The sequence below is a fragment of the Eucyclogobius newberryi genome, unplaced genomic scaffold (genome assembly GCF_026437365.1).
Source record: "Eucyclogobius newberryi isolate DKJ021-1_F unplaced genomic scaffold, fEucNew1.0.hap1 SCAF_9, whole genome shotgun sequence".
NCBI classification, from domain to species: Eukaryota; Metazoa; Chordata; class Actinopteri; order Gobiiformes; family Gobiidae; genus Eucyclogobius; species Eucyclogobius newberryi.
In genome coordinates, this window is record NW_027316532.1 from 3,633,335 (window position 1) to 3,649,137 (window position 15,803).

At 43.0% G+C, this 15,803-nt stretch overlaps 1 protein-coding gene across 1 annotated transcript in view; it reads left to right on the plus strand.

The window, feature by feature from the left end:
- The window catches only part of LOC140353875 (BMP/retinoic acid-inducible neural-specific protein 3-like), a 269,485-nt gene that overhangs the window by 153,918 nt on the left and 99,764 nt on the right, over nucleotides 1-15,803 (plus strand). Inside the window, exons 5-6 of the mRNA XM_072438634.1 lie at nucleotides 5,171-5,276; nucleotides 7,398-7,634. Of these exons, the coding sequence (XP_072294735.1) occupies nucleotides 5,171-5,276; nucleotides 7,398-7,634 (343 nt within the window). The remainder of the gene's footprint in view (nucleotides 1-5,170; nucleotides 5,277-7,397; nucleotides 7,635-15,803) is intronic.

Here is a 15,803-nt window from a genome sequence, read left to right on the forward strand (position 1 = left end):
CATCTTTCTCTCTCTTCATCCTTCTCTCTCTTCATCCTTCTCTCTCTTCATCCTTCTCTCTCTTCATCTTTCTCTCTCTTCATCCTTCTCTCTCTTCATCCTTCTCTCTCTTCATCCTTCTCTCTCTTCATCCTTCTCTCTCTTCATCCTTCTCTCTCTTCATCCTTCTCTCTCTTCATCCTTCTCTCTCTTCATCCTTCTCTCTCTTCATCCTTCTCTCTCTTCATCCTTCTCTCTCTTCATCCTTCTCTCTCTTCATCCTTCTCTCTCTTCATCCTTCTCTCTCTTCATCCTTCTCTCTCTTCATCCTTCTCTCTCTTCATCTTTCTCTCTCTTCATCCTTCTCTCTCTTCATCCTTCTCTCTCTTCATCCTTCTCTCTCTTCATCCTTCTCTCTCTTCATCTTTCTCTCTCTTCATCCTTCTCTCTCTTCATCCTTCTCTCTCTTCATCCTTCTCTCTCTTCATCCTTCTCTCTCTTCATCTTTCTCTCTCTTCATCCTTCTCTCTCTTCATCCTTCTCTCTCTTCATCCTTCTCTCTCTTCATCCTTCTCTCTCTTCATCCTTCTCTCTCTTCATCTTTCTCTCTCTTCATCCTTCTCTCTCTTCATCCTTCTCTCTCTTCATCCTTCTCTCTCTTCATCTTTCTCTCTCTTCATCCTTCTCTCTCTTCATCCTTCTCTCTCTTCATCTTTCTCTCTCTTCATCCTTCTCTCTCTTCATCCTTCTCTCTCTTCATCCTTCTCTCTCTTCATCCTTCTCTCTCTTCATCCTTCTCTCTCTTCATCTTTCTCTCTCTTCATCCTTCTCTCTCTTCATCCTTCTCTCTCTTCATCCTTCTCTCTCTTCATCCTTCTCTCTCTTCATCCTTCTCTCTCTTCATCCTTCTCTCTCTTCATCCTTCTCTCTCTTCATCCTTCTCTCTCTTCATCCTTCTCTCTCTTCATCTTTCTCTCTCTTCATCCTTCTCTCTCTTCATCCTTCTCTCTCTTCATCCTTCTCTCTCTTCATCCTTCTCTCTCTTCATCTTTCTCTCTCTTCATCCTTCTCTCTCTTCATCCTTCTCTCTCTTCATCCTTCTCTCTCTTCATCTTTCTCTCTCTTCATCCTTCTCTCTCTTCATCCTTCTCTCTCTTCATCTTTCTCTCTCTTCATCCTTCTCTCTCTTCATCCTTCTCTCTCTTCATCCTTCTCTCTCTTCATCCTTCTCTCTCTTCATCCTTCTCTCTCTTCATCCTTCTCTCTCTTCATCTTTCTCTCTCTTCATCCTTCTCTCTCTTCATCCTTCTCTCTCTTCATCCTTCTCTCTCTTCATCCTTCTCTCTCTTCATCCTTCTCTCTCTTCATCCTTCTCTCTCTTCATCCTTCTCTCTCTTCATCCTTCTCTCTCTTCATCCTTCTCTCTCTTCATCCTTCTCTCTCTCTCTTTCTCGCTGTCTCTTTCTCTCTTATTTCTTTTCCCCCTATTTTACGGTATAGTGTAAAACACATACTTTGAAGGCGTACAACTACTGAAGGTGGCGGTAAATGCACCTTTTCAGTCGGCTGCCAACCGCCATTAAAGCGCGCCAAGTAGAACCTTTTTTCTATTTTTTATTTTTCATTTTCAGAAATATCGGTGATGTTGTAATGACGTGTGATGCAGTGCCAGATATTGTTTTTTCCGGCCCAAATTCTTTACTCACAAGACAGATGAAGCGTGAAATGGGGGAGAGAAAAGGTAAAGACTTTCAGCAAATGGTCGAGGCCAAAAATGTAACCGATGACCCTTTAAACCACTGTAAAACATTTAATTCAACTAACAAAAAGAGTCCATTCTTACCTCCTATTGCTCTATCACAATACACTTCTCATTCTTGATATGAGTATTGTATATTGCTGTATTTGTATTTTGAGGACAGCCTTAACGCCTAGATTTCCAAATTGATATGTAGGTTTTAGAGCGAGAAACTGGAGCTGACACTTTCTATTTATTTATGTGCTGATTTTAAAAAAAAGACAACGTAAACTATATACCCGAGCCAGAAACTAGCCAGAAATATCAGTTTTGCCCCTTTTTTCCTGCAAACAGTTACTCTCAGGAAATTACCAAGTTTTAACAAAGTATTCTTTTCTCCTACAAATTACCACTTCACTTTTTTAAATTTGCCATTGTATTTTTACACAAAACCAACTGAAACCCGACCTCCATTGCACAGTAACATTCCTGTCCCATTGTTCTATATTCAGCTCTGCCGTTTACCAACGTTACCAACACTGAATCCCCGGCCCATTTACTGACACCTCATGATTCTGCTTTGAGTTCATGGCAACGTTTTAGAAGGATTTTGAACAAAGTGTTAAAATTGTTAGAGTGCGGCGGAGGAAAGTAGTTAAGGTATTATGTGTATTGGACATTTTAAGGCTTTTGTGGCATTTGATTTTCAGTGGCATTTACAAGTGCAGAACTGAAATTTTAAATGTTATTAGGAACATTTGTAGTGCATTATACTGATTGTGGCCTCATTAAAGCCTGTACTGACTTACATTTGTGCATGAGAAAGAGGACCGTGCTTTCCTGAACACTGGATTTAACACTATTTACGTGTTTCCTGCTCCTTCTGCTGTCGGCCTCCCTGATTGGTTCGGAGTGAGACACAGATCAATCTGTGTGAGCCAGGTTAATGTTTTGGAACAAATGTTTGTAATAAAAATAGAATAATTGAATAAATGCTTTTTTGTAGTACGTTGATTGGCCGAAATGAACTGCTAAGAAGATTACCACAGCGGAAATATTGATTAGGAAAAAGTTAAAACGTTCAATCTTCTTGGTAGTTCTATTTCTGCTCATCACAGTCCGCCAAGTATGACATCATCAGCATCAGACAGATCTGGCGCCTACAACAACAGTTTGCATTGGAATTCTCAATACCGACCGATAGACATTCATAGACGCAAAATTTTTCATCGCTGCCCATAGTTCAATCACTTAGCTAGCCCATGCTAACTGGACTCAAATTGAACATTCTTTTACATACAAATCAATGGTGAAGCAAATCCCCATATTCAAGTATATAAATGTTTATTTCATGTCATTCATCTGCTCTCCTCGCCAGTAACATGTAAAAGAGGATGTCACTAGCTTACAAGAAGCACACAAGATCAGTTAGTTAGCACTTTGCTCAGGTGGCGGTTTTACATGCTATTGTCAAAACTAAGGATAAGGGTTAACAAAGCAATACTGTATTTTTTACGAGGCTTTGACATCTCATAAATGTAGTCAATGGGTTTGTACCAGCCCAAAACCTCTTCATTATTCATAACTTGCGTTTTTTTGTTGGCTAATGCTAACGGCTGGAATAAAAAAATACAGGGAACTGGCTCTGGAGTCCTTCAGATCGAACAAGACTAGCCGTATTGCTAAGTGGTCAATAGTATGAGCATCAAACACCACGTCTACTAATTGTCAATTGTCAATTTAGCAATGTCGGTGCAAAAAACTACAGATAAATACAAGTGCTATATTTTAACCCTTTACAACCATAATAGATCATGAGTGTTGGACACCCGTAATACTCCCTGCTAATTTAAAGCTGCCATGAATCCCCCAGAGTCGGTATAATCAAGTAGAACATACACCACATTAGCTTCTAGCATGTTAGCGCTGTCAACGCAGGGCAGCAAGAGTCCGAAATGACTTCTCCACTCCCAAAAGCCTTTCACCAACTCAATTTCCACACAATTATATCAGATATCAGACGCAGAAGATGTGTGTAAATAAGGCATGTTAATGCATTGCCATTAAACATTTTGCAGTGGCCTTTTACCTTTCCTGTCACCAACTAACTTCTTGTATCGCTATTTGAAATGTTATATTTTGCATCCGGCTACAAAAGAGGCTATGCTAACAACAGCACAACAGTTGGTGTTTTTGCAGGAAATGGCAGTCTATAAAGTCGATAACTTTGCTTGATATTTAGTTAATTGCTGATACTTTTAAAAAATGAAAAAAAGAGAATAAACTGTAGTAAACCTGATAAACGATGGGAACACTGGAAGCCACGCTCACGTTTGTTACTGTACAAGACTTTTCATTCAGGGACCGGACAGCCCTGAGCAAAGGCCCCGGACCCCGTACTCCCGGAGCACACCCTAAAGGACACCCCGAGGTACACGGTCGAAAGCCTTCTCCAGATCCACAAAGCACATGTGGACTGGTTGGGCAAACTCCCATAAACCCTCGAGCACCCGATGGAGGGTATAGAGCTGGTCCAGTGTTCCACGACCAGAACGAAAACCAAAAAGTAAAAGATAAAGTGATACAAATTGTTACATCCTCTGCTATTAGTGTGAAACCGTTTATGATCCCTAATATGTCTAATTTACTAGGTGACTCAGACCAAATCCCTTTTTCTTTCTGCTGTTTGTGTCAAAGGAGCTCTGAACATTTGGAATTGCATTACAGTCACAAGCTCGCGTTAGCTTGTTTTTAACAGTATTTCTGATGAAAATCAAACACGTAAACAGGACCATGAACACTGACGAATCAAAGGTCCTGAAAATGTTTGAACCAATTTAGTATTTCTTTGTATTTCAGACTAGTAACATCTCAATCTAGTGCGTGCATTGTGTCATCATGGTAACGGTAGAGCAATCCTGTATTGACCTTATTCCACCCCGTCCACTTTTGCCTCTTTTTGCTACGAATCAGCACTTCTGTTGTAATGGCACATCCAGTCCAGCGGGAACTCTGTTGGTTTAAATGGAGAACAAGGGAAAAGTCTTGCTGCTAAAACATGCTCTAAAGCAGATTGATTTGTGTAAAATATCCAACGTTCATGTGTGTGACCAACGAGTCAAAGATGCACCGATTCCCTGGGCCTGAAAACAATTTTTTAGTCGGTGTAGAACTTATTTCTCTGGAGGTCGGCAGCTCTATGTTAACACACCCGGAAGAAGGATTACGTCATATGATGCCGCTCAGACGGCTTTATGGAATAAGGTGAATCGATATACACGCAGTTGCCCCCCAGCGTGATCAATTGAATGATCAATTGTAGCCACAGCTACCCTGAGGTAGACTGGGGAAACAGAGAATAAACATACTAAAAATGTGTTTATCTTCTCTCTCAAAACTCACCCCAATCGTACAGTGTTATAAATGTTTCTTTTTATTTTCTCTTCCCTTTAGGTGACCGAGACCAGGACGGGCCCTCTCGGATGCAGTAACTATGACAACCTGGATTCTGTCAGCTCTGTTTTGGTCCAGAGCCCCGAAAACAAGATTAATTTGCAAGGTCGGCTATCCATAATTGAACCCACACCAATTTCTAATGGAATTGTCACTGCTACATTTCTCTGGCAAAAGCTCATATGCGCAGCTGAGGGTGTCACAATGAATTAAGCTTCAATCATTCTATTTCTTCCAGTTTATTTATTTATTTGTTCCGCTTGTATAGTGCCAAAGTTAGTGAGAAGCAGCCAGTAATGAAATTGAGAAAGTACAAGAAGTGCAAGAAAATTCACAATGAGTATGTTGGGTCGCTCTGTTATCCCCCTGGACCTAAAATAATAACATGCAAGTAAAGTGTTTTGGATTTGCTGGAATTTGAAGGTTGGCTAGACAATAAAAAAATAAATAATGTATTACAGTACTTTTCGGGCTATAAAGCGCTCCTGAATAAAAGCTGTATAGAAATAGTACATATACTTCTGTCTATAAACTGCAGGTGCCCACGTTGTAACATGATATATTTACACATAGTACATGGTAGTGATGCTGGGGTCTCACGGTGCACCTGCGGGACTACCGTAATTTTCCGGATTATAAATCGCACTGGAGTAAGTCACACCAGCCAAAAAATGCATAATAGAGATAATATTAGACACATTATACACCGGAAACGTAATATCTTCAGTATTGACGCGAGTGACGTGCATCGATAAAAAGGACACAGATGATGCTAACATGCGCTAGCTTTGTTTTGCATATGGGCTGAACACATAAAGTTACCATAAGTGAAAATATGGCGCTTCGTCCTAAGATCAAGTCAGTGTTTGATGAGAAACAATTATTTTCTCTTTGTTTTTATTTTTTTTGTGTGTTTTTCTTGACCAATCATTTCGTGCTAAAGTGTTCCAGTAGCCAAAAACCAGAACGGTTACATAGTGCATCTTTCAAATACATTTTAGCAGTGCAGTTTAATAACAGAAACAGAAAATTAAGATGGACTGATGCCAATTTCAACAAGTCCCCATAATGTTGTCTTTTTAGACATTAAATTGACATTATGTTTCGACCCTTAAAGCTATGCTGATATGAGATGCACTTGAAACTCAACACAATCGTCCATTTGACCCTTTTAAATAACCTCCTCTTCCACATGAAAAGGAGCCTCTTGAAAATATATAATCGAGAGTCAAGTGCCTGTATTTGTGAGGTTTTAAAGAATGAAAAGCCTTCTGGTTTATGTCGTATTATCAAAGCCTCCAAAGGAAAATATATTTAGAGTAGAGTAGAACCAATATAAATGCAATCTACAAATGAAGCGTATTGAAATGAATTTTGCTTTGTTCATTTGCCTATTTGTATTTTGGGTAATCAAACTGATTTACTATGTAACTAAGTAATTCAAACATATAAATAGTTGATTTAAAGATGCATGGGGTAACCTGTGTGGCTGTCTATGTTTAATGCACTAGGAACATTCGAGGCAAAGCAATAACATCGCTATGGAAACCAGCAGGGGTCATAACCTTCAGTGCATTTTTAATTGGAATACACAGATAATAGTGTCAGCTAAGGTACTTGTTTTTTAATCACAAATCATAAGATTCTTGATAGCAATAGCGTCATAATATTAGCATCATTTACAATAGAGTTAAAAACGCAATAGCATCATGTTTTTTTGTTTTTTTAAATTACTTTTATTTCAATAATCAAAATGGCAATGTAACATACAATTGAAATTCCAAGCAACATCATAACTAAGAAAAATTAAATACATTATTATACATACAAAAGGACATTAATTCATGTACTGTATCACATTCAATAGGTTTGAAAGATTTATACAAATATATAAATTCATATAGCATCACAGTATTAGCATGAAGAATAAAGTCCAAAGAATAAAGTCAAAACAAAGTCTAAATAAAGAATGAAGTTTGAAGAATAAAGTCAAAAGAATAAAGTCAAAAGAATAAAGTCAAAAGAATAAAGTCTAAAGAATAAAGTCTAAGACGTACAACAGCAATAGGTGGCACTTGGATACCAACCGCCATAAAACACCAAAGAAGAAGCAGAAGAAATTCCTAAACAACAACATAAATAGCTGAATAACAAAATATCAAGCTAAATGTCACACAGAAGCTTCTCAATATTAACATGACATTGTGACTCCGCCTCTCTGCCCCAGGCCTGCAGTCGGTCCTGCCAGAGTACCTCCGGGCCAGGTTCGTGGAGGCAGCTCTGAGCTACATTGGCTGTAACGAGGAGGGAGCGCTGGTCTGCCGGGACAATGACTGCTGGTGCGCATGTGGGCCGGATTACCCGCTCTGTAACTGCCCTGCGGTGGAGCTCAAGGCCATGGAGGCTAGCCTGCTGCAGCTCCGCGAGGCCTGGACGCTAGCCAACCACGACTTTGAGGAGTCAGGTGAGAACTTACCCAAGAGTTAACACACAGAAAGGAAAATACTGAAAATTTGAAATTGTGTCTTGTCTTACTTGGACAGTGCATCTGCACGCCGCTAACATGAGTGTGCGTCATAAGGCATTGAAAGGACACACATATTATGCAAATGTGACTTATTTTTTTCCTCTCTCTGAAACATCATCAAAAACATACCTGGGGATCTATTTAGCTTCATTCTGTTTCATTAAAATTGTTTGTGAGATTGTCTTCTCTGCTGCCTTTCATTAAAATATCAAATAAACAAAGTAAATGTGCAATGAAAAATGCTGCTAAAAACAAAATGTGTGAATTGACAAGAGTACCTGCGCACAACAACAGAACACGCTTGTTTTAGCGCTGTAGTTTATTTCAATCCAACTCAACATCGCTGTGACCCTACATTTACTCCTCAGTTACAAAATAGTGGTTGTAACAAAAGAGAGGGTCATTAGTGGCACAATGCACATCTTATAAAAAAGTAATGTTCGCCGAACATTTTATTTTATTATTTAAAAAACAAAAAAAAAATATATATATATATATATATATAAGTGGAGCTAATGTGGAGCTAACAACAAGAAAACTAACTTCTGTGATGCTCTGAGGAAAACATCCTCTACAAACCTGGACAGATCAGGAGCCACAGGTAAAACACAGGTCAGAGTGTAATAAAGTCTGAACATGACTGTGTCCACACTAATGTGACTGAACACAAACACAATGACCTCATTTGAGTCACTACATGAATCATTTGTCACTGAGATCAAACTTAAACTATGAAAATAGCTCATATTGAGTTTGAGCAGAAACATGTCTGCGATATGAACATTTCACATCATAAATCACATCAAAAGTCCATGTTCCTGTTGCTGCTGCTGCTGAACATGGACTCAGTCTTTCACCTGCTGCACATTTGTGCAACAGTCTCACAACTATTATTAAGCTGTAAAAAAGCTATTTATTTCTTATATTTTTATTGTTTTATGTCGTACATAATATTTGGCCCACGATTTGAGAAAAGAGTTTGGTTTGATGGAAACTGTGGCTCATGCACTTATTCTATATTTTCAAGGCCTGAGGGGAAACTTAACCTGCTTAAACGCTCCACGTGTGTTTGTGTTTAGTGGTGAGTCAGTTCAGGTGTACAGATAAATACACATTTCAGTTTATGAGCACAAACGTGTAATTTATTTTAATAGATCCAGTAATTGCTTCAAAAACAGCGTAGGCTATATAAAGCTATTTATTTCTTATATTTTGTATTGTATATTTGTATATTGTATATATTTTATATGTTGTGGAGTAAATGTAATATAATAAGTAAGTCAGTTTATATTTACAAATCTATCATTATCTCCACGAATGTCATTGATAGCGTCTCTGCCTATCCACTGAATACGGATGGACAATAAGACAAATGAGAGGGAAAAATAAGATAAGATAAGATAAGATAAGATATTCCTTTATTGTCCCACATGGGGAAATTTCATTGGTGCAACGCAGGAAGATACAGAAGAACAGAACACTTATAGGAAGTCTGAAAAACACTTTCAGTAGAAGATCTCCTATAAATAAATAAAAACTCCCATAAACAAATAAATAAATAAATAAATACATAAATACCACTGCATGTGATCACGACAGTAATTGCACATGAATATGTGTCACGACAGAACATGGATTGCACATGAATTTCACAGTAATTGCACATGAATTGCACATGAATTGCACATGAAATATGACTATACTTACTTTTTTCTTTGTCCTTACTTGACTGTGATTGGTTGAATAGACACTTTCCAATTCTGTATAAACTTGTACTAAACTTGGCAAACCATGAATTAAACTGGGACTGAAGGACTCAACCGGGACTGGAATGGAGGACTAAACCAGGACTGGACTGAAGTGGAGGACTAAACCAGGACTGGACTGAAGTGGAGGACTAAACCAGGACTGGACTGGACTGGACTGGACTGGACTGGAGGACTAAACCAGGACTGGACTGAAGTGGAGGACTAAACCAGGACTGGACTGGACTGGACTGAAGTGGAGGACTAAACCAGGACTGGACTGGACTGGACTGAAGTGGAGGACTAAACCAGGACTGGACTGGAGGACTAAACCAGGACAGGACTGGACTGGACTGGACTGGAGGACTAAACCAGGACTGGACTGAAGTGGAGGACTAAACCAGGACAGGACTGGACTGGACTGGACTGGAGGACTAAACCAGGACTGGACTGAAGTGGAGGACTAAACCAGGACTGGACTGGACTGGACTGAAGTGGAGGACTAAACCAGGACTGGACTGAAGTGGAGGACTAAACCAGGACTGGACTGGACTGGAGGACTAAACCAGGACTGGACTGAAGTGGAGGACTAAACCAGGACTGGACTGGACTGGACTGGAGGACTAAACCAGGACTGGACTGGACTGGACTGGACTGGAGGACTAAACCAGGACTGGACTGGACTGGACTGGAGGACTAAACCAGGACTGGACTGGACTGGACTGGAGGACTAAACCAGGACTGGACTGGACTGGACTGGAGGACTAAACCAGGACTGGACTGGACTGGACTGGAGGACTAAACCAGGACTGGACTAGACTGGACTGGAGGACTAAACCAGGACTGGACTAGACTGGACTGAAGTGGAGGACTAAACCAGGACTGGACTGGACTGGACTGGAGGACTAAACCAGGACTGGACTGGACTGGACTGGAGGACTAAACCAGGACTGGACTAGACTGGACTGAAGTGGAGGACTAAACCAGGACTGGACTGGACTGGACTGGAGGACTAAACCAGGACTGGACTGGACTGGAGGACTAAACCAGGACTGGACTAGACTGGACTGGAGGACTAAACCAGGACTGGACTGGACTGGACTGAAGTGGAGGACTAAACCAGGACTGGACTGGACTGGACTGGAGGACTAAACCAGGACTGGACTGGACTGGACTGGAGGACTAAACCAGGACTGGACTGGACTGGACTGGAGGACTAAACCAGGACTGGACTGGACTGGACTGGACTGGAGGACTAAACCAGGACTGGACTGGACTGGACTGGAGGACTAAACCAGGACTGGACTAGACTGGACTGGAGGACTAAACCAGGACTGGACTGGACTGGACTGAAGTGGAGGACTAAACCAGGACTGGACTGGACTGGACTGGAGGACTAAACCAGGACTGGACTGGACTGGACTGGAGGACTAAACCAGGACTGGACTGGACTGAAGTGGAGGACTAAACCAGGACTGGACTGGACTGGACTGGAGGACTAAACCAGGACTGGACTGGACTGAAGTGGAGGACTAAACCAGGACTGGACTGAAGTGGAGGACTAAACCAGGACTGGACTGGACTGGACTGGAGGACTAAACCAGGACTGGACTGAAGTGGAGGACTAAACCAGGACTGGACTGAAGTGGAGGACTAAACCAGGACTGGACTGGACTGGAGGACTAAACCAGGACTGGACTGGACTGGAGGACTAAACCAGGACTGGACTGGACTGAAGTGGAGGACTAAACCAGGACTGGACTGGACTGGACTGGAGGACTAAACCAGGACTGGACTGAAGTGGAGGACTAAACCAGGACTGGACTGGACTGGAGGACTAAACCAGGACTGGACTGAAGTGGAGGACTAAACCAGGACTGGACTGAAGTGGAGGACTAAACCAGGACTGGACTGGACTGGACTGAAGTGGAGGACTAAACCAGGACTGGACTGGACTGGACTGGAGGACTAAACCAGGACTGGACTGGAGGACTAAACCAGGACTGGACTGGACTGGACTGGAGGACTAAACCAGGACTGGACTGGACTGGACTGGAGGACTAAACCAGGACTGGACTAGACTGGACTGGAGGACTAAACCAGGACTGGACTGGACTGAAGTGGAGGACTAAACCAGGACTGGACTGGACTGGACTGGAGGACTAAACCAGGACTGGACTGGACTGGACTGAAGTGGAGGACTAAACCAGGACTGGACTGGACTGGACTGGAGGACTAAACCAGGACTGGACTGGAGGAGTAAACCAGGACTGGACTGGACTGGACTGGACTGGAGGACTAAACCAGGACTGGACTGGACTGGACTGGAGGACTAAACCAGGACTGGACTACTGGACTGGAGGACTAAACCAGGACTGGACTGGACTGGAGGACTAAACCAGGACTGGACTGGACTGAAGTGGAGGACTAAACCAGGACTGGACTGGACTGGACTGGAGGACTAAACCAGGACTGGACTGGACTGGACTGAAGTGGAGGACTAAACCAGGACTGGACTGAAGTGGAGGACTAAACCAGGACTGGACTGGACTGGACTGAAGTGGAGGACTAAACCAGGACTGGACTGGACTGGACTGGAGGACTAACCAGGACTGGACTGGAGGATTAAACCAGGACTGGACTGGACTGGACTGGAGGACTAAACCAGGACTGGACTAGACTGGACTGGAGGACTAAACCAGGACTGGACTGGACTGGACTGAAGTGGAGGACTAAACCAGGACTGGACTGGACTGGACTGGAGGACTAAACCAGGACTGGACTGGAGGACTAAACCAGGACTGGACTGGACTGGAGGACTAAACCAGGACTGGACTGGACTGGACTGGACTGGAGGACTAAACCAGGACTGGACTGGACTGGACTGGAGGACTAAACCAGGACTGGACTAGACTGGACTGGAGGACTAAACCAGGACTGGACTGGACTGGACTGGAGGACTAAACCAGGACTGGACTAGACTGGACTGGAGGACTAAACCAGGACTGGACTAGACTGGACTGGAGGACTAAACCAGGACTGGACTGGACTGGACTGGAGGACTAAACCAGGACTGGACTAGACTGGACTGGAGGACTAAACCAGGACTGGACTAGACTGGACTGAAGTGGAGGACTAAACCAGGACTGGACTGGACTGGACTGGACTGGAGGACTAAACCAGGACTGGACTGGAGGACTAAACCAGGACTGGACTGGACTGGAGGACTAAACCAGGACTGGACTGGACTGATTGGTGGAAACATGTCAACAGTACGTGCTGAAAAAAGGGTAACACACACAAAAACTACCCATTTTTAACAGCTTAATGTGTACTTTTAAGGTAATAAATACTGTTATCTGAAGCACGGAGGGGCTCCTTTATAACTTCAACTTTCACATAATGCAAAAAAACGAAAATCACAAATTTGGGGAAAAAAACCTAAAACACTGTTTTTCTCAGTTTCACCGAGGCCGACATGTTCCGGCATTTACGCTGCTCCGTCACATATATGAGGCACCAATAGCACTGTAAGAAGGTTAAAAGCTCTGGAAAGTCGATTTTGCATGATGTAGGACCTTTAAGTGTGAACAGAAAACTGCACATAAAGTAAACCAGCTTGTAGAACTAGTTTGTAGTAAAACAGGTTAGAGGATGAGTTTATATTATATCATGAAATCATCAGCATTGGCCATGACAACTCGTATCAGTTGATCTCATCATCACTTTGAGTCTTTTTAGTTAGGTGAACATATAAAGTAATTTTGATTCTGAACGTATGCTTGGATCATCTTAACGTGCAAAGGAAACGCTCATACGCTCCCCGCTCTGTTCTTATAGTCTATTGAACCTGCCGGACAAGCTCTGAAATGATGTCTCCTCCAAATGAGCCATTTTATGATCAGCGTGAGGTTCTTCTCAACACATCGACGCACGAATCCCGGAAAGCCAATAGTGCAATTTAGCTCCTCTGTTACTGACCTGCAGCAGCCGGCTCCAACACGGTGCTTTTCTGTGAAGCCTGTATTTACTGTGTCAAAATGTCTGTCATCGGCGTTCAGCGGCTGAAGGAGTTTACAAAGTTGCTGTGAATCATAATAGAAGTGGAAAGCTGTAGATTGCAGAGAAAGAAAATGGGAGATTAATACGTTTCACAACATCGACAAAGACAGAATTCTCACAAGATAATATGTTGGCATAGTTTAGAGTAAATACATGCTGGTTGCTGTTTGGTTCACCTGTTTTTTTCTTTGCTATTTTTGCTGTCATTGTAGAAGCTTTTTTTATTTTATTTTTTTACTACAGCTTCTCATTCGATGTAACTAACCAACGCTTAAAGAACATTTTTTATTTTTATTTGAGGCATGTTCTATTGTCGTTCGCTCATCAAAAATATACCTGAAGATGTCGTTTTATTAATCTTGTTTACAAGGTGGTCATCTCTTGACCTCTCAGCCTCAGAAATCAATCCGTTTGAAGTCCATGAACCATCACCGGACTCGCGTTTGAGTCAAATTGTGTTCACAACGAAACTAGCATTGCGTCACATTGCCAAAGGGCTTCATTTATCTATTTTTTCCATTGTCTATTGTGCTCCAATGCACTCTCTGCTCTCGGAGGTGTAATTTATAAAGTGCTTTTTTGTGTCCACACTATCTTAAAGGCGGTATGGACGATTTTTCGGCGATTTGAGAACGCAGGTGGAAGTGCGCATGCCACTCCCCCGTGCACATGCCACTCCCCCGTGCACAAGCCACTCCCCCGTGCACATGCCACTCCCCCATGCACATGCCACTCCCCCGTGCACATGCCACTCCCCCGTGCACATGCCACTCCCCCGTGCACAAGCCACTCCCCCGTGCACATGCCACTCCCCCATGCACATGCCACTCCCCCGTGCGCATGCCACTCCCCCGTGCGCATGCCACTCCCCCGTGCACATGCCACTCCCCCGTGCACATGCCACTCCCCCGTGCACATGCCACTCCCCCGTGCACAAGCCACTCCCCCGTGCACATGCCACTCCCCCATGCACATGCCACTCCCCCGTGCGCATGCCACTCCCCAGTGCACATGCCACTCCCCCGTGCTCATGCCACTCCCCCGTGCTCATGCCACTCCCCCGTGCACATGCCACTCCCCCGTGCACATGCCACTCCCCCGTGTGGACTGATACAACACACACGTGCGTTTGTTTATTAGCGCAACGGATCACATCGCATCTCTCGTCTCCCGTAGATTTCTGTCCACTTCTGCGTCAGCTCAAACTGTCTTTCTCCGTCTTCATTTTTTCCCGTACACTGAGGGAACTATATTATGATAGATCCATGCGCTTAGGCACGCGGAAACGTGAGGACGAGCCTGACGCGGCTGCAGGTGAGCGATAGGTGCGTTTTATGATTGATACGTGGCAGGACAAATGATTTATCCACGACACGAGGAAATATGATACAAAATTTGCTGAAAAAAATTGTCCATACCACCTTTAATTTACCAAAAGCAGGTTTATAAGCCAACTTAAAAATTATAACAAAATTTGTTTTCTTAAACCTTTTTTCTTTACCAGAGAGAAACACAAATATATCTTCTGAGATCATTTTTCCGTTGTGTGCATAATCTTGTGGTACTTTTATCCCACTAAATCGTTTGGATCGAGATCTTTCCCTCGCAAATGCCATACTCGACCAACTACACCAATGCCAACCTAAAAAAGAAGTTACCATTTGTTGATTGTAAATGCACATTGCTCTTCCCACTGTTGCTGTCCATCAGTCAGACTCAGAGACAGGACTACAGCAGACCCACTACAACACTGCGCCAGTCGTTTATTAACCTCTTTATTTGTTAACCTCACAGTTTTATGAGGTCGCTGCAAAGCTCTTGACAATTATGTTCTGACCCACATTAAAATGACCGTTATGGCTCATTTAGAAGAGGCCAAACAACCTGCGAGTCCCCGAGCTTCACCGGGATGAAACTCGGCTGGACCCGAAATAGTGGAGTCTGCACTTGGAACACTGCAGGATCCGACACGAAGACACTGTTCTGGCTGTTTTATGGCAAACGGACGAATGAAACATTGGGGTTTTAAAAGAAAATGTTAGAATAGACTGAGCAGACAGCTGTGGGGCTACGTCACGGGTGGGCGGGGCACACACGCTCTCTGAGACTACGTCACGGGTTGGGCGGGGGAGCCAGAACGCTCTTCACAAGGGTGGGGGCGAATATCAAACCAAGCCGTCTGCATTTCCGGGTTGGTGAGGGGGTCCAAGGTCTGGGTGATATTTCTTAACTCTTATGTTAAGGGTGTTGCACAACCCTTATTATTATCAATTATACATTTAGGATAGACTACGAAACG